The 21,096-nt window shown below is 38.4% G+C and overlaps 1 protein-coding gene across 2 annotated transcripts in view; it reads left to right on the top strand.

The window, feature by feature from the left end:
* LOC115213418 (retinochrome-like) overlaps positions 1-16,820 on the top strand; it is a 46,907-nt gene extending 30,087 nt beyond the window's left edge. For both annotated transcript variants that reach the window (XM_036503993.1, XM_029782381.2), the window contains exons 3-6: positions 1,153-1,280; positions 10,678-10,774; positions 13,530-13,749; positions 16,280-16,820. In XM_036503993.1, the coding sequence (XP_036359886.1) occupies positions 1,153-1,280; positions 10,678-10,774; positions 13,530-13,749; positions 16,280-16,495 (661 nt within the window). In that variant the 3' untranslated portion in view covers positions 16,496-16,820. The remainder of the gene's footprint in view (positions 1-1,152; positions 1,281-10,677; positions 10,775-13,529; positions 13,750-16,279) is intronic.
* The last annotated feature ends 4,276 nt before the right edge of the window (positions 16,821-21,096 follow it).

Raw genomic sequence — 21,096 nt, 5'->3', positions numbered from 1 at the left:
AAGGTCGTCACCGAAGGTCTTCAGCTCCTAGCCCCTCCTTGTTACAACAGCTGTGAGCAATAAATCTCAGCCTGTGTTTTCATATTGTCTCTGTGATATATGGGATGTCCTACTATATTCTTTATTATTTATGTATTGATGCCATGAGATATTTAGAACTACATGGAGCATTCTGGTGCATGTGCCATTTAGAGTTGAGTTTTCTTTGTGGAAGCTGTAACTGTCCATTTATTGAACCATAAATTAAAATTAATTCAACTGCAGCTTTGAAGACTTGCATAAAAAGCAGTAAATAAAATGGATGGAAGAAGTGAAATATTTCCAGACTAAAGGCTCTGAGAGAGGATTGGATAATAGAAATGAGAGATGATTGGATTATAGAAAAAGTGCTTTGAAGACCTAGGTAAACCTCCAGAAATCACTGAGAGCAATATTGATATAGTCTTTCTTGAAGAACTTTACATAAGGAAGGGTTCTTTCACCACTGATAGACAGCAAATCAGTCCAGGCTGGTGAAGCTTGTAGTCTGGATGGTATCTTTTTGAAGGCCTGGAAACTAGAAGAATTCAGCAATGCATACCTGGAGGTCTACAATACAATAGTTATAATACATATGAATAATATTATAATATATATGATCTAGAGTGATATTGTACCTGTAGCAGGGATTTAACTGAAGGTTTTTCTTAATCAATAGACTGCTATCTTCCATTCCAGGTTCACCTGAATTTTTCTTTCTTCGAATATTTTAAAGTTGCAGTATTTTTTTGTGATTCTGTTTCTCTGTAGAACTTTTATTGGGTTTTGTATCTTTCAGTTCAGTAAGGTCCCTTTACCATCATAGCAACGGGTTCAAGAATAGAAAATATACATTTGTGAGCTAGCAGAATTATTAGAACATCAGAAAAAAATTGCTTTGGAATATTTTTCCAGACTTGAGTTCAAATCCTGAGGCGGCCAACTTTTCCTTTCACCATTCCTGGTCTTTAAAACAAACTAAACAATTACTTTGATAATAAGTCTTAATGAAATGAAAAATAAAAATGCAAAACTTCATGTGATTTTTACCTAATTTTTTTTTAATCATTTCTATAGCATAATGGTAAGTTCTCTATTGAGCAGAAATAATCATTGTTCCTTGTATTTCTGCAGATGGCTTTTTGGAAATTTTGGCTGCCACTTCTATGGATTTATTGGATTTGTTGTTGGAATTTCCCACATATGGATGCTGTTTGCATTTTGTATTGAACGATATATTGCTACTTGCCATAGAGAATTCTGTGAGTATTTTGTTACATTTTTGTACTTATTTTCTCAGATGTATAATGTTATATTTACATTTTGTAATTAGTGTTTAGATATGTGATAATAATATCCATATTTGTAACTCCAATGCTCTGATGTGTAGTGGTAATGTTTGCTTTCGTAAAAACATTGCTCAGGTGTTTGATAATGTTGATATTTGTGATTACTGTGCTCCAGTGTGTGATGATAACATTCATTTTCATTATTGCAGTGCTAAGCTCTGTGCTGATAACGTCCAATTTTTATGATAGTAATGCTCAATGTTTAATGATAATGCCCATGATTACATTGTTCAAGTGTGTTTGCTGGTAATGTCCAAATTTATAATTACAACGTCCAGTCTCCAAGTTTATGATAAACATGGTAAATGTATTTAACATTATGATTATGGTCCAAACTTTTGTAGTTATAGTTTAATATTAAGGGGTTAAATGGTCTCTGTAGGCTATACTAGTTTTATTTAGAGTTACCATTCTCTGAGATGGGTTGCCTTTGCTGTGACTAGCAGAGTCCGCTTCTTTTCTGTTCCTTCTGTTCTCTTCTTCCTTCTATATTTTTGTTCTGTTTTGCATAGGACATCAGGCTATTCATGGAAAGTTTCAGTACTCTTTTACTTGTTCCAGTCATTTGATTGTGGCCATGCTGGAGCACTGCCTTTTAGTCGAGCAAATTGACCTCAGGACTTATTCTTTGTAAGCTTAGTACTGATTCTATTGGTCTCTTTTGCTGAACCGCTAAGTTACGTAAATGTAAACACACCAGCATCGGTTGTCAAGCGATGCTGGAGGACAAACACAGACACAAACGTATACACACACACATACATATATATATGTTAGTTAGTTAATTAATTTTTGGCTCAAAAAGCAAAAAGCAAGGCCATGTAGTTATGTACAGGGTGGTGTTCATGTAAAGAGTTCAGGCCATTTGAGGTCAAGGGAGACTTTGAACAAAGTGGTCATCGGCATCTTCACCATCTCATCTGGCATCTTCACCATCTCATCTGGCAGCTTGTTCCACGGATCCGCAACCCGGACGGAGAAAGCCCCTCTTATTTGATTGAGATGAAGTCGTCGCAGATAGAGCTTTTCGGAATGACCCTGCAGCCGACGCTCTGGAGCAGGAGTGAAGAACAGCTCTTTCGAGACGTTACACTTTCCGCTTATGATGTTGTGAGGGAGAATGAGATCACCACGGCGACAGCGTTTTTCTAGAGAATAAAGGTCGAGTGTCTTCAGCCTTTCTTCATAAGACAAATTCTTGAGACCATGAACCATGCGGGTAGCCAGCTTCTGGACTCTTTCGAGATGCTGTATGTCTTTGAGGAGATAAGGAGAAGAGGCTTGAATCCCGTACTCCAATAAGGGTCTCACCAGCATGACATAGAGCGGTAGGAATATGGCTGCTGTGAGCATTCCGAATGACCGTCGAATCAAGAACAGAATTCCGCGTGCTTTGTTGGCAGCATGGACGCACTGGGCCGAAGGCGAAAAGGAGGAATCCATATATATACATATATATGACAGGCTTCTTTCAGTTTCCATCTACCAAATCTACTCACCAGGCTTTGGTCAGTCCGAGGCTATAGTAGAAGACACTTGCCCAAGGTGCCACACAGTGGGACTGAACCCGGAGCCATGTGGTTCGTAGGCAAGCTACTTACTACACAACCACTCCTTATCCTATTTAAAGATGTTTATATCATAATTGATGTGTACACATTCTGTAAAGAAAGACAAAATTTATACAGAACCAAATTTCTTATTTCTTTATTGCCCACAATGGGGCTAAACATAGAGGGGACAAACAAGGACAGACAAAGGGATTAAGTCGATTACATCGAGCCCAGTGTGTAACTGGTACTTAATTTATCAACTCCGAAAGGATGAAAGGCAAAGTCGACCTCGGTGGAATTTGAACACAGAATGTAACTGCAGACAAAATACCGCTAAGCATTTTGCCCAGCATGCTAATGGTTCTGCCAGCTCGCCACCTCACAAAAGCAAATTTCTATGCATACTCACAAAAAAACTTAGAGGACACACTGGGTTTTTTTTATTTGTGTGTTTGAATGTATGAAAGTATTTGATCAGATTTGAATTCAAAAATACTTCCACCTCAATGAATCTAAAGCTCTAATCCTATTAACAAGTAAGCTACTTCTGAATGTTGATTGTATTAACCTTATTTGGTGTGTAAATGAACCTTTTGATAGCTTATATAACAAATATGATTACTATGGCAGTGTTGCTTTTAGTATTGAGTTAGTGGTGATGGGGTTACTGTTTAGTTCGAAGTCCATCCTCACTCAATGAATCTGTGATCAAACACATAACACTTTGGCCATCTTATCATCTTTACTATGCTTAACCCTTTGGCATCCAGATTACTCTATCAAATGTAATACTTATTCATTCACATTGTTTTGAATAAACCATGAATAATTTTGTAGCTTTGAGATTTCAATGATGTGATTGTTTACTTTTAGAATGACACTGTAGGGTAGGTGTGAGAGGCTGGATCTGGCTAGTTTTACTCTTTTATTTGTTTGAGTCATGTGACTGTGGCCATGCTGGAGCACCGCCTTTAGTCGAGCAAATTGACCCCAGGACTTATTCTTTGTAAGCCTAGTACTTATTCTATCAGTCTCTTTTGCCGAACTGCTAAGTTACAGAGACGTAAACACACCAGCATCGGTTGTCAAGCGATGTTGGGGGGACATATACAGACATACAAACATATACACACACATATATATCTATATATATATATGTACATATAAAAACGACGGGCTTCTTTCAGTTTCCGTCTACCAAATCCACTTACCAGGCTTTGGTCGGCCTGAGGCTATAGTAGAAGACATTTGCCCAAGGTGCCACACAGTGGGACTGAACCCGGAAGCATGTGGTTCGTAAGCAAGCTACTTACCACACAGCCACTCCTACGCCTATATATATATATATATATATATATATATATATATATATAATATATATATATATATATATATATGTATGTATGTGTATATAAAAACATTGAATATTTGGGCTGGATATGTCTGGTTTGAATACTAAAGAGTTAATTTATCCCAGACTGCATTATTCTGTATTTTCTTCTTAGACTGTATGGTGAGTGATTTGAGGGAGATTTGGCTGTACTTTGCCAGCATTTTAAATGACTGTATAGAGAGGTTTTCATTGACTAGATATAGTGGAAGAGGTTAGCATTTATCAATCAGATCAATTGATTGAAGATGTTCCAGCCATGACCATCCCGTCGTTTTGAAAATCTAGGGCTCTTTTGTTCAATATGCTCTTCTTTTACTAAGATGAAAGGGTGTGTAATATGAGGGAGAATTGGCTGCTATATCTAGCGAGTTGAGCAACCATGTAGCTGCTTCTTTGTTCACTCGCTGATAATATGTTAGGGATAGGGACAGTTGTAGTAGTGATAGTAGTGTTAGTGATATTAATGGTAGTAGTAGGGATAGTAATGGTGGTAGTAATAATAACAGTGATGGTGGTAGAGATAATTATAAGACTCTTCAGGTTTGACAGGAATTCTATGTTTTATAAACATTCATAGACACAGTAGTGGCTGTGTGGTAAGCAGCCATAGGCACAGGAGTAGCTGTGTGGTAAGCAGCTTGCTTACCAACCACATGGTTCCGGGTTCAGTCCCACTGCGTGGCACCTTGGGCAAGTGTCTTCTACTATAGCCTCGGGCCGACCAAAGCCTTGTGAGTGGATTTGGTAGATGGAAAATGAAAAGAAGCCCGTTATATATATATATATATATATCAAATTCGATGACTGGCATCCATGCTAGCAAGGAGCAAAGAGCACCATGCAAGTGTGATCGTTGACAGAGCAGCGGCTAAGCAGCTTCCGTACCAGTGGCACATAAAAGGCAACATTCAAGTGTGATCATGACCTGCATTGCCTTACTGGCACTTGAGCCCCATCCGAGTGTGATCGTTGCCAGAGTGGCTAACTGGCTTCCGTGCCGGTGGCACGTAAAAGGCACCATTCGAGCGGGATCATTACCAGCATCACCTTACTGGTCCCTGTGCCAGTGGGATGTGTAAAATGATTCAAGTGAGGTCATTGCCAGTACTGCCTGACTGGCCCCCATCCCAGTGGCACGTAAAAGCACCCACTACACTCTTGGAGTGGTTGGCATTAGGAAGGACAGCCATCTGGTTCGCCAGCCCTCAGTCAAATTGTCCAACCCATGCTAGCATGGAAAGCGGATGTTAAACGATGATGATGATAATATATATATATATACATACATATGTAGGTATATAATTGTGTATCTGTGTTTGTCCCCCTCCCCCAACATCACTTGACAACCGATACTGGTGTGTTTACATCCCTGTAACTTAGCGGTTTGGTTTGGCAAAAGAGACCGATAGAATAAGTACTAGGCTTGCAAAGAATAAGTCCTGGGGTCAATTTTCATGGTGGTGCTCCAGCATGGCCGCAGTCAAATGACTGAAACAAATAAAAGGATATAGGTAAATGTAATGTCTGTGTGTGTCTGTGTCTTTGTTTGTCCCTCACTGCTGCTTGACAACTGGTGTTGGTGTGTTTGTGTCCCTGTAACCAACAAAATGAGTACCAAGCCGTTAAAAGATAAGTACTGTGGTCAATTTGTTTAGTGAAAACTCTTCAAGGCAGTGCCCTACTCATTCATTTCTTTATGTCATCAAATATGCTTGTGGAATCCTTGAGAAGCTGAAATGGAATATGAAGTGTCTTAATGTTTTGGACCTCCTCCTCCTCCTCCTTCTTCTTCTTCTTCTTCTTCTTCTTCTTCTTCTTCTTCTTCTTCTTCTTCTTCCAATCAGGACTCATGCCATTAGTCACGAAGAATAATCTCTAATTCGAGCCTACTCTAAGCTACTAAGAATGCGTGTGGCAACTTGAAGATCCACCCACCACACGCGAAACTGGCGGTTGCACGGGTGCAAAAGCTACGTTGTTATCCTCATTTCGTAAATGGTGGCTTTTAACAGGTGGAGAGCTGAACCATCCTGGGGTACAGAGGATTCACAATCTAGACTAGGGTCTGAAAGTTTACCACACCATAGTGGGTTACACTATGGTACCTCTGCTTTGTGACAGAAGTAGAAAGAAAGAGTGAGAGAAAGTTGTGGTGAAAGAGTACAGTGGGGTTCACCACCACCCTGCATCGGAGCCTCATAGAGCTTACGTGTTTTTGCTCAATAAACACTCACAATGCCCAGTCTGGGAATCGAAACCGTGTTCTTACGACTGTGAGTCCGCTGCTCTAACCACTGGGCCATTGCGCCTCCACTGATACTGTTGTTGGCTGTGATGACAGTGATGATGGTGATGTTGCTGCTGTTGATGGTGGTGGTGAAGATGATGATGACGACGATGATGGTAATAGTGGTGGTGGTGTGGTGTTGGTGGTAACAATAATTATGACAATGGTAGTGATGATGATGATAGTGATAACAATATTTTATAGCTATCATAATAATCAATAACAGAATATTTTTTAAATTAACAACTACTTTAGATACTCAGTGATTTGATACTTAATAGTTAGGAATTCTTTTGAATAGATGGCAGTTGATATAATCTCATATTATTTTATTAATCCAAACAATATATCTGTACAATTACAATATAATTAGTACATGTTATTAATTGTTAACATTGTAAGGTGACAAGATGACAGAATTGTTAGCATGGCGGACAACATGCTTAGCGGCATTTCCTTTCTCTTTGTGTTCTGAGTTCAAATTCTGCTGGGATCAGCTTTGCTTTTCATCCTTTCAGGGTTGATAAAATAATTATTAGTTTATCTTTAGGGTCAGTGTATTTCTCTTACACCCCACTCTCTCTAAATTGCTGGCCTTGTGCCAAAATTTTCAAACCATTATTATTATTATTATTATTATTATTATTATTATTATTATTATTATTAGTAGTAGTAGTAGTAGTAATATTATTAAGGCGGTGAACTCACAGAATTGTTAGCATGCCGGACAAAACGGTTAGTGGCATTTCGTCTATCTTCACGTTCTGAGTTCAAATTCCGCCAAAGTCGACTTTACTTTTCATCCTTTTGGGGTTGATAAATTAAGCACCAGTGAAACACTGGGGCTGATGTAATTGACTAGTCCTCCTCCACAAAATGTCAGGCCTTGTGCCTATAGTAGAAAGGATTATTATTATTATTATTATTATTATTATTGAGTGAGAGAGCAGTGCATGCCATCAAAGTGACATTGGGGTAAAATATACGTAACCCAGTATACCCATCATGACTACACTAGGCACATGCATCACAACCATATGTGTGCGACATGATCATCTCATATCAAGATAAACAGCACATGACCTTGCAGGTGGGACCTAGTTACAATTTTCTTCTGGTCAAGTAAACCCATCACGCTCAAAAGGTCCCTGAATAAGGGTTGTTTAAGGATGTTGAACGAAACACCCATTTTTCCAGAAGTGAATTATTTAAACCCCTAAGAATCTCTCTCAGCACTAGGCTATGATGCTCCCCCACTACTTCTGCTCATGATCAGAAATGCATATATTATCAGCCACTAAGGGATATGCTCAACTGGTTACGGTCAAACAACTGACAAGCAAATCTGTAGCCCATCTTTTATACCAAGACAAAACAATGTACATGATAACATTTCCAATCAATTAAGATCAGAATCCACGAGAGCCACTGCCTGGTACTGCATCAGTGCATTTATTATTATTATTATTATTATTATTATTATTAAGGTGGTGAGCTGACAGAATTGTTGGTACACCAGACAAAACGCTAAGTGGTATTTCGTCCATCTTTACGCTCCGAATTCAAATACCACCGAGGTCGACTTTGCCTTTCATCTTTATGGGGTCGATAAATTAAGTACCAGTTGCATACTGGGGTCGATGTGATTGATTGTCCCCACTCCCCACAATAATCCAGGCCTTGTGCCTATAGTAGAAATGATGATTATTATTATGAGGATAAGTATGATGATGATTACATACATTTATAATATTTATAATACAGACGTCAACAATATACATCAAAGACATATTTTTTAACCCTTTGAATGTGGAAACTGGATATATCTGATAAAAATTTCACTACTGTTAACTGCAGAAAGCAGTTTTATACAACCTCTCCTTTTACAGCCAGAAGTGAAGACATCCCCAGTGACACCTTTTACAAAAGACAATTTTTCAGATTTTCATAATTGTTTCACATGCAATTCTATCTTTGAGAGATGAGGAATTATGTACATTATTTACATTTGATGGATATTTGTCCTCATCTTGTTTATTGTTAATACATTATTGTTAATACATTTTGGCTGATGTACTCTCCAGCCTTCATCAGGTGACCTGGGGGAAATTTGAAACTGGGTTCTCATTCCTAAGGTATTTTTCTGATGTTATTATTCATCATCATCATCATCGTTTAGTGTCCACTTTCCATGCTGGCATGGGTTGGAAGGTGCAACTGGGGTCTGGGAAGTCAGAAGGCTGCACCAGGCCCAGTCTGATCTGGCAATGTTTCTATGCCTGGATGCCCTTCCTAACGCCAACCACTCCATGAGTGTACGTGGGTACTTTTTACGTGCCACCGGCACTGAAATTATTATTGTTATTATTATTATTCAGGTTACTGAATAATAATAATAATTACTGCCTGGAATCGAACTTGGAATCTTGGGGTTATTAGCTTGCGCTCTTAACCACAATGCCATATGCCGGTGAGCAATTATGGAGTGAATTTTAGGGCTTATAAATCTAATATTTTCCTATCCTTCCTTTCACATATTTCATCAAAAATTCCCTTACAGAACAATATTCAAATACTTTTGGTGATAGATATGAAAATTGTACCTACAGGAGATACTGAAAAAGTATTGCAGAAGCAGAAAATATCAATGTTATTTTTTGGATGATAATTGAAATTTAACTATGTTGTCAAAGGGCTAAGAGAGTTTTCATTGATTTACTTTGGCTAGCTTTGTTTCATTGCATTTACAACATCAAAGGAACCAATTGAATAATATGCTTACATGAATGCTTTTCACATGGTTTACTGAATAAAACAGAGTGGAAGGTAAATCCACCTTCAAAAAGGTACCAGGAGATAAAAAGAATGAAAGATGTTGGGAACTCCTGATTTATGGGAATACTAAATGGAGTCCAATGCTAGGCTACTTGACTTGTACTTTATTTTATTGACCTCAGAAGGAACAGAAAATAAAGTTGACACTGGTAAGATTTGAATTCAAAAAAATAATACTGCTGGTCTTTTGTCCAGTGCTCTAAGGATTTGGCCAAACAGTCTAAGATGACTCTAATGATTTGATCAAAGAGTGTGAGCTGGTGCTCCTAAATCATACATGTAACAGGATGCATCCCTGTTTCTGAGTTGTGTTGTTTGTTGGATACAAAATCCAACCAATGGTAATCCATAATCCTGCAAAGTGTCCTGGTACGAAAGGAGTTCAGGCAGCTCCTAAGGGTCTTGGACAGTGTCCCAGTCTCGCAGTCTTACTTCAGAACAGGGAGGACCAGAGACCTAAAGACCCAAACCTTTGTCCTCCTGCGCAGATATCTTCACTGAGAATCTGGCTGGGTTGACAGCTTGTGTTGGTTGACCACATACCACATGGTAATGGCAAATGAGGAGGTACCTTGCAGAGATGAGAATTGTTTAGGATTCTGCTTGACAAGTGACTCAGGAGGACCTGGAAATATTCCAACTAATGGTAAATGCAGCAATTTGACCCAATGGTTTCCACAATCCATTACCATATTCCCTTGCAGTAGTGCTTTTGTAAAATGTTTTTCTGTGTTAATGTTATATATTATTCTAAATGCTTGTCAAACTTTCTTAAGGACACTAGAGGTGCAGGAGTGGCTGTGTGGTAATTAGTTTGCTTACCAGCCACATGGTTCAGTCCCACTGCGTGGCACCATGGGCAAGTGTCTTCTACTATAGCCTCGGGCCGACCAAAGCCTTGTGAGTGGATTTGGCAGACGGAAACTGAAAGAAGCCCGTCGTATATATGTATATGTATATGTTTGTGTGTGTGTGTGTTTGTCCCCCCAACATCGCTTGACAGCTGATGCTGGTGTGTTTACGTCCTCGTAACTTAGCTGTTTGGCAAAAGAGACCGATAGAATAAGAACTAGGCTTACAAAGAATAAGTCCTGGGGTCGATTTGCTTGACTAAAGGCAGTGCTCCAGCATGACCACAGTCAAATGACTGAAACAAGTGAAAGAGTAAAAAAAAAAAGAGACACTATTCATGATGTTTTCCATATGAGTAATATTGAATTATGCTATTGTTTCTAATTCCAGACAAAAGAATGCCTTCCATTTACTACACCTTGTTGATTGCCGCTATGTATTCAGTTGGTACTTTCTGGGCTGTCATGCCTCTTCTGGGATGGGGCGAGTAAGTATTCTTTGAAACTGTGTCATTATCTTTCGTCTTTGGATTTGGTTTGCAAGATTCTTTATATGAGTTCATGTGTTGGAGCATATTCTGTTGTGTCTGGGGAGAGTCATTTTCTTTTTGTGCCTTATAATGTAACACACTCATCGGTGAAATTATCACTTGTTTCTTATTTTTATTTTCCTAAAATTTTCATTGCGTCTTGCAACCTTTTCAATAGTCTTGACTCTGTCCGTTATTTACACTGCGTTCCTTTTTGTTTGTTTGTGCGCATGTGTGTGGGTCAGTGTGTGTGTGTGCCTATGCATGTATGTATGTATGTGTGTATGTATGTATGCATGTGTATGTATGTATATATGTGTGTGTATGCATATGTATATGTGTATGTATGTGCGTGCATCTGTATGTATGTATCCTGCATATTCATGTGCTTGCATGTTTGTGTTTGTGTATTTTCTATGTATGTGTGTGTGTGAGCGTGTGTTTGTATATGTATGCACCTCTGTCTCCTTGTGTGTGCATGTCTGTGTGTGTGTGTTTGTGTGTTATGCAACTATGTACTATGTTTGTATGTATGGATCTGCATCTCTATATATGTGGATCTGTGTCTCCATATGTGTCCTTGTGTGGAGTAAAGTGTGAGTGCTTATATGGTCATGTGTTTCGGTTTCCATTTGCATATGTGTGCTTGTCTGTTCTTATAACCTATGTACCTATCCATCTGTACGTTGATTTGTTTGTCATTATCATTTAACATCTGTTTTCCATGATGGCATGGGTTAGATGATTCAAACAAGAGCTGTCAAGCCAGAGGTCTGCACTAAACTCCGATGTCTGCTTTTGCATGGTTTCTGTGGCTGGATGCATTTCTTAACATCAACCACTTTACAAAGTATACTGGGTGCTTTTTACTTGGCACTGGAACTAGTAAGGTCACCAAATAACTCACAAGACACCCTCAACTGAGTGGGGAGTAATATTTAAGGAGGTGGCTTTATGCCCTTCAAAAATATTGAACCTTTAGTACATTAGCTGTGGCCATTTAGCTCTACCAAAATAGTAGTGTGTGTGTTCCCTCTCTTAGACACACACCAGTTTTTTCTCTCTCTTTTCTTTCTCATTTACCCATACAAACATGCATTTTCTCTTTCACTCTCTTACACACATACTGCCCCCCCATACATACACATGCACCCTCACACACAAACATGTTCTCTCTCTTTACCACCCTCTCTTTTTCTCGCGCTCTCTCTCTCACACACACATACATAAACATGCTTTCTCTCTCTACAGCCCTCTCTCTTCCTCTCTTACATACACACCCAAACATGCTTTTCCTCTCTCTCTCACTCACATGCTTTCTCTCTTCCTATCACACTCACAAGTATGTTTTCTCTCACACACACTCTCAAGCATACTCCCTGCCTCTGATGAACCCATAAAGACACTTCCTTTCTCTTTCTCTCTCTCTCTCTCTCTCTCTCTCCAATGCATATCCAGCATGGACTGGCAACTCAAGCTGGCTGTGGACAAATGTACCACCATGCATTTTGGGAGGAAAACCCAGTGTCTACTTACTCCCTCCACAACACTAATCTCAAAAAGTCTTCGTGTGAACGTGACCTGGGCGTTATTGTCGACAGCGATTTGCGTTGGACAAAATAGATCGCTAAAATTGCCAAGAAGGCTGTGGGTGTCTTGGCATCACTCACCAAGTCCTTTGTGAGCCGCTCTCCGGCTGTCTATCTGCGGCTTTATATAGCTATGGTGCGATATCACCTGGAATTTGCATCACTGGTCTGGAACCCCTATCTTGCCCAGGATATTAATCGTCTGGAAGCTATTCAGCGATGTGCAACCAAGAGAATACCCTCCATCAGGCATTTGCCATATTCTGAACACCTTACTTCCCTGGGCATGGACACATTGAAACTCTGACGTCTGGCAGCTGACTTGGCAGACACCCATAAAATTATTAACCATCTTACAAACAATAACTCTGAGCACCTTTTCAAACTCCCTCTGTCTAACACCCGTGGACTGTTTACAAAGTCAGAAAACAGCACAGCTCCCATGACTTTCGGAAACATTTTTTCACGCTAAGAGTTGCTGAAGCATGGAACAGACTGCCAGCATCAGTTGTTAGTTGTCAGAGCACTGCATCCTTCAAAACTTCCATGCTTCCTGAGATTCACCAACATTACACCTGATTTTCTCCCCTCCAATTACACGCAAGCATGTATCTGACTCATACACTGTTCGCTTTCCAGACATTTGTACATTACTGCATATACTTTATACGCACTTTTTGACAAGTTGTGGTGCACCTGAGCACTGTATACAATAATTTCATTATTATCTTATTATCTTATATACTTACTGTCTTTCACAATCATGACCTCTCACTCTCTGTCCCTCTCATAAACACACGTGATCACGTCACCAATCAGACTATCAGATGATGTTACACACCACTGGTCACAATGCGCTTTGCATCATTTTAGCCATCCAATGACACTACTCCACTGGCTAGGTAAGCAGATCAACATTCTCCACCTCCCACTGATCGAAAGGGATACTGGAGCAATATGAAATGCAGTGTTTTGCTCAAGCACCCAACATACCACCCTATCTGGGAATTGATCCCATGATCTCACATTTGTGAGTGCAACAGCCTAACCACGAGGCCACATGCCATCACCATAAACATAACATGCATACTCTAAATTCACTTTTATTTTGATTTATTTTACAGGTATGGACTGGAGCCAACAGGAACCTCTTGTACCATTTCTTATATCAATGCCACTGACAGCTTCCAGTCTTTGATCATGTCAATGGTTATTGTTACCTACTCTTTCCCAATTGTTGTATCTTGCTATGCTGTCTCCAAGGCATGGACAGCACTTGGCAACATGTCGGACAGCGAGAAGGAAAAGGACCGTGATTTGTTATCTGAAGAGCAGCTAACTGCTGTAAGTGGTTATCATTTGTTTTCATATTTCTTTCAAATTCTAAGAAGTATGTGTGTGTATGCCTGTATGTGTGTTTGTGTATGTGGTGTGTGTGTATCAATGAGTGTGTGTGTGTTGTTGAGTGTGCATCTGTGAGTGTATGCGAGCATGTGTGTCTGTCTATGTGGTGTGTCTGTGTGTATTTGTGTGTGTATATCTATGAGTGTGTGAGTGTGCATCTGTGAGTGTATGCGAGCATGTGTGCCTGTGTATGTAGTGTGTATGTGTGTGTGTATCTATGAGTGTGTGCGTGCGCGCGTGTGTGTTGTGTGTGTGTGTGTGTCTGTCTCTGTCTATGTGTGTACGCATCTATGAGTGTATGTATGCATGTGTCAGTGTGTATGTGTGTGTGTATCTATTAGTGTGTGTGTTGTGTGTGTGTGTGTGTCTGTCTCTGTCTATGTGTGTACGCATCTATGAGTGTATGTATGCATGTGTCAGTGTGTATGTGTGTGTGTATCTATTAGTGTGTGTGTGTTGTGTGTGTGTCTGTGTATGTGTGTGCACATCTATTAGTGTATGTATGCATGTGTGTGTATGTGTGTGTATCTGAGTGTGTGCGTGTGTTGTGTGTGTGTGTGTCTCTGTGTATGTGTGTGTGCATCTATGAGTGTATGTGTGTGTATCTATGAGTGTGTGTGTGTTTGTCTGTGTCTGTATGCGTGTGCTCATCTATGAGTGTATGTATGCATGTGTGCCTTTGAGTGTATGTATGCATGTGTGCCTGTGAGTGTATGTATGCGTGTATGAGTGTGTGCGTGTGTGTGTGTGTGTCTGTATGTGTGTGCATCTATGAGTATATGTATGTGTGTGTATATCTGTGAGTGTATGTATGTATGTATGTGCATGTGTGTTGTGTGTGGGGGGAGTGTGAGTATGTGTGTGTAAGATGTACCCCCCACCCCAAAGAATCATTTGATTTATTCTTCCCTTTCCCCTTGTTATTGTGTCTTGGCAAACTTCAGCAGAAAGTTATCAGCCTCTTGGCTAAAATGTCTCAAGTTTGTATCGTTTTACATATTAAGGTATTAGACTCCGTTGTTCAGTTCCCTTGGCAACAAAAGGAGTAGAATGGTGATTGTAATAATGGTGGTGGTGGGGTGTTTGCAGTGTTGGAATCGTGGTTGCAGTGGTGAGGATGTGATAGTGTTTGAGTGGTAGTATAATAATGGTTGCATTGGTGTGTTGGTGCTTGCAGAGATATAGTAGTATTTGTAGTGGTGATTGTAGTTGTAGTAGTGGTGGTGGTGGTGGTGGTGGTGGTGCTTGCAGAGATATAGTAGTATTTGTAGTGGTGATTGTAGTTGTAGTAGTGGTGGTGGTGGTGGTGGTGGTGGTGCTTGCAGAGATATAGTAGTATTTGTAGTGGTGGTTGTAGATGTGTAGTAGTTTTTGTAGTGGTGATCATAGTTGTAGTGGTGATGTTGATGATGGTTGTAGTGGTGGTGGTGGTGTTAGTTGTACATTTGTAGTAGTTTTTGTAGTGGTGGTGGTGATGGTGGTTGTAGATGTGTAGTAGTTTTTATAGTCTTGGTGGTGATGGTGGTTGTAGTGGTGGTGGTGGGGTTGCAGATGTGTAGTAGTTTTTGTAGTGGTGGTTGTAGTAGTAGAGGTATAGTGGTATTTGTAATGTTGTAATGGTGGTTGTAGTGGTGATAGTGGTTGTAGAGGTGGTAGTTGTAATGATATGGTGATGGCTGTAGTAGTAAGATGGTGTGATGTAGTAGTAAGGTGGTGTGGAACTGGTTGTGGTAGCACGGTGGTAGCTGTAATTCTGTTATGGTTGTAGTTGATATGATATAAGTTGTAATGGTACTGGGATGTGACAGTAGCTGGGATTTTATAAAATGTGACAGTAGTGGTGTGGTATATGTGGTAGTGTAATAATGGCTACGAGCATAGAGGAGGTGGTGCAATGGTGACTAAAGAATCATTATCATCATCATCAACATCGTTATTAGTATCTGCATCATCATCATCGTCATCGTTGTTATCACCACCATCATCATCATCATTATAAACACCTGGGACAAGAGTTCGATTATGTGATTGTTCATTTTTAGAATGACATTGTAGGGTAAATGTGATGTATCAATGTTGGTCTGAACACAAAACAGGTTGAATATTTGGACTTGATATGGCCATTTTAAATGTAAAATGCTCTTGAGAAATGCATCATCATTATCATCACCACCACCACCACCACCATCATCATCATTTAACATTTGTTTTTTCCATGCTGGTATGGGTTGGATGGACAGTTTAACTGGAACTGGCCGGCTGGAGAGCTGCCCAGGCCGCATTTGTCTGTTTTGGCATGATTTCTATGGCTGGATGCCCTTCCTAATGTTAACCACTGTACAGAGTGTACGGGGTGCTTTTATGCGGCACCAGCATAGGCATAAACACTGTAATTTAACTTATTCCTATGAATTTGATATATATCAATGTAATTCTTAAAAGATTCTTGCATTTTTCTCTATCTTTTCAGATGGCAACCATATTTATTCCTATTGCACTTGTCTCGTGGTCTGGATTTGCTTATGTTTCCATCTATTCAGCAATAACTGATGGAGGAACCACTCTTTCTCATTTGTCTGTTACCATGGCCCCTCTCCTGTCCAAATCTGGAGTCATCCTGTACCCACTGATCATCTTGGTGGCTGGTATCCGCAGCATTCCTAAAGCAGAATCCAAGAAGCCTTAATTGATTTGAGAAACCATTGGCTCACTGCATATGGCGCAGCTGAGAGAGAATGAATGCATATTTGCATATTTACATACAAAAACAGATATACGTATATAGAAACATATAAATATAATTATAGTCACAAACCAAGACACATGGAATTCACAGAAACCTACATACGGACATGAAATTGTATTCATGAACACAATACACGCATATATGCTTAGATACAGACACAGATTTGTTTATTAAATGTATATGTGTTGAAGGAGTCTTTAAAAAAAAACAATATTAGATTTATTCCTATGTTAAATTATGTCCTTTGGTATCTTTTAAATGTAAATTTGTGTTTATGTTGTATCAATGCAAATTTAACATGCATGTTACAAAATCATACATACATACATACTTACCTACATACATACATACATACATACATACGCATATATATATATAATTATATACTTTATTTAAAGCAGCAGAAAATTCAACAAAACCTGTTACTCTGAGTTTCGCGTTGCCGTTCATCGGACAGTTTTTGCTAGAATAGAACCGATATCGGTTCTATTCTAGCAAAAACTGTCCGATGAACGGCAACGCGAAACTCAAAGTAACAGGTTTTGTTGAATTTTCTGCTGCTTTAAATAAAGCATATTACTCTACCACTGGTATTCGAGTACTCTTTTTTCCACCTTGTTTCACTTATACAATTATACATGTGTGCACACACACACACATACACACATGCACACACAATCTCTCACACATGCAATTACATACATATACAAATTATATATATGTACACCACATGTGTATAGACCATCTAGTTGATGTTGTCGAAATTCCAACGAATGAGATTTGTTTCTGGGCTGAAGACCGACTTTTTCTCTGTTGGAGAGAAACTAGAAAAGTATAACCAAAAGAAACACACATACATATACACACAAATGCATATACACACACGTACATACATACTGAAACAGTGGTTTGTGGATAATCTATGAATAAGCTTGCCTGTGTATGTTTAATAATCACACATTGAGCATCGTTGGAATTACTCAGTGAAGCTGAATGTCTGTTTGTCAAACATACATGTGAATATTTATATATATATATATATATATATATATATATATATATATACCTACACACACGCACACACATATACTTACACATGCTTAGACACACATACATATGCATATACATATACATACACATATATATATATATATATATACACACACACACACTCATATACACACACACATATGTATGTAATACTCACTCATCAGTTCAATTATAGGATGTATGGTGAGTGAACACCTAGTGTGCTGGCTAACCAATCTGCAGGTCTTATGTTCAAACCATGCCTGAGGCATTGTGGTTTTTTTTTAAGCCTAGGCACTTTATTTTGCTTCTCTCAGTATACGTATCTGAGAGTCTGGCATTAGAAAGGCAATTCAACTTTAAAAAACAAAAAGAAAAAACTCACCCCAACATGAAAAGCAAAAACAAAACAGAAACAAAAATAAAATCTCATGATAAAATTTTTCTCAAAATTAATAATTAACATGTATAAAAGGAAAAAAATAATGGAGGCTATCTTTCTTGTTTTCCCCTATTTTTAAAGAAAAGGAGGGAAAATGAGAAAAATAAAATACTCTCCCACTTCTTCAGAGAAAAAAATCTTTTTTTGAAGATTTGCTTACTGGAGCAGCCTCCATCAATTCGTTGATCCACCAAACTATAATATGTTACATACACTGAAACAAAGCCCACCCTCTGAAAAAAAAAACTACCCGTCAAAAAATATTGCCTCCCCCTCCCCTTTCCAACATGAAACACATGGAACATACATTCTGCTCTGAAAGTAGTGTTCCTTGGCATGGTCTTGGCTTTGTCGGACTTTCGCATTGAGAAGACGTCTGTATTTCGGCCGTATGAATATAAGGGATGAAACTTTAGATTCACAAAGAAAAGATGAGGAGTTGAAACAAAAACCATAACTTCTCTGACAACCTGATATATATATACCCATATATATATACATATACATATATATACCCATATATATATATATATATATATATATATATATATATATATATATATATATATTGTAAGAAATGAGATGGCAACAGCAACAACATTTTTACTATGATTATTAATAAAGATATAAAGATCATATTAACAAACACACCACCACCATCGCTATCACCACCACTTTTAAAAATTATTATGACATCGACAGCATTAATTTGGATGATCAGTAATGACATTTTTGCTTTGCTTTTACGATGCTTTTTAATGTAGAAAATATATGAAAAATGGTAACAACAGTGAAAAGGAAAAGCAATAATAAGAATAACATGATATCTTGTCATATCCACAATGACTGCAATGATGATGACCACCACCATCAACAATAATAATATGCCAAAGAGGGATGCCTCTACACAGTTGCTCAATTTGCTTAGAATAGCAGCCAAATCTTCCCTCAAATCAGCCTTCACTGCCCGCTGTCTTAATATTGCAAGAACCCATTTGATAAAATAGTCCTAGATTTTTCCCTACCTAAACAGACAGTTTGGTCAAGGCTTGCATGCCTTTGAGTATAAGTCTGTGTCAACCAGGGACAACTTGGGACTAAACAACAACAATAACAACACTACCAACAATAAAAATCATCTATAACACAGTATGTATCATCAGATATACTCATATATCAATGTAAGCATTAGCAATGACACATATAAAACCATTATACCATCACCTCAGACTTGTCACAAACATCAAACCAATACATCCATTCAAATATATAGTGTTCTACTCTAGGCACAAAGCCCAAAATTTTGGGGGATGGGGGCCAGTCGATTAGATCAACCCCAGTATGCAACTGGTACTTAATTTATTGACCCTGAAAGGATGAAAGGCAAAGTTGTCCTTGGTAGAATTTGAACTCAGAATGTAAAGACAGACGAAATGCCACTAAGCATTTCGCCCAGCATGTTAACGTTTCTGCTAGCTCAGCGCCTTGATGCATTCAAATATATAGCCAAAAGAATCTGTTGGTTAAAAAAGATCCAAATGATATATACAAATAAATCATAATATAATATGTATAAACAAGGTGAGGGTGAACTGGCAAAATTGTTTGTAGGCTGGCCAGACTACTGAGTGGCATTTTGTCTGTCTTTACATTCTGAGTTCAAATTCCACTGAGGTCAACTTTTCCTATCATCATTTCAGGGTCGATGAAATAAGTACCAGTTGAGAACTGGGGTCAATGTTATTGACTAAACACCCCCACCACAATAATTGGCTTCGTGCCAAAATATGAAACCAATATAGTATGTGTGTATGTATATATATATATATGTATATATATATATATATATATATATATATACTTACACACATATTTATGAATATATACAAATAAATCATACAATATACACATATATATAACATATACATATCTGTGTGTGTGTGTATGTGTGTGTGTATGAAATCCAATCTTTCGCAAATAAGTTTTTGGCTTTTAGCATTATGTTTTTCGTAAAACTGAATCTAAATGATTAAAATATATTGACTCCTGAAGACTCCTCTTCTCAAAAAATACAGCAACAACATCAACAACAACAACAACGACAATAATAATAACAATAATAATAATAATGATAATAATAATAACTGTTTCTTACATAGACCTATAGCTATAAATCTGGTGGAAGGAGTTAGTTGATCATATCAAACCCAGTATTTGATGAATACATTTTCTATTTATTTTATTGACCCCTTCCACCTCCACCGAAGGGTGGAAGGTAGAGTTGACTTCAGTAAGATTTGAACTTAAAACGTAAACAGCTGAAACAAATTTTGAGAGTTGGTAATAAAAAGGAAATATGTTTGGTTGATATAATTATTCGAATTATTATTCAAGTCCAGCTGTGATTGACTTTACCATTCATCTTGCAGATTTGATGAAATCAGTACTTGTCAGGTACTTGGCTTTATATAATCAACCATACCAGCTTCTCCTTAAAGTTTCTTGTCTTACGCCTATGTGAGAAATCTTTCTATTCATCTGATGTCCCTGGTGAGCTAGCAGAGTCGTTAGCACGCTGGGTGAAATGCCTAGAGGTATTTCGTCTGTCGCTACGTTCTGAGTTCAAATTCTGCCAAGGTCGACTTTGCCTTTCATCCTTTTGGGGTCGATTAAATAAGTACCAGTTGAACACTGGGGTTGATGTAATTGACTCGCCCCTCCCCAAATTGCTGCCCTTGTGGCAAAATTTGAAGCTATTATTATTATTATTATTATTATTATTATTATTGGCCTGGCAGTGCTACAGGGGAGGGGGTTTTGCCTGTTTGGGATAAACTTTCCAAGCATGGTCATGGAACCATCGGCAAATGAACCTGTCCGAGATGCATCCAGGGTGATGAAACTACCAGGCACACACTTGTTCAGTGTCTATGTAATGCTAATTTGTAGATTTAAGTTGAACAGATGTTATCATATTTGTGACAGATTAGTCAAGTCAATCAAGAAAACTGACCTACCACCTTTCTTTGGCTAAGAAGGGTGGGTAGTCTTTCTTCTGTCTAGTGGCTAT

This window comes from Octopus sinensis, linkage group LG6, assembly GCF_006345805.1.
Source record: "Octopus sinensis linkage group LG6, ASM634580v1, whole genome shotgun sequence".
NCBI classification, from domain to species: Eukaryota; Metazoa; Mollusca; class Cephalopoda; order Octopoda; family Octopodidae; genus Octopus; species Octopus sinensis.
The sequence above is the reverse complement of the archived record's forward strand: the minus strand, read 5'-3'. Positions and strand labels throughout refer to the sequence as shown.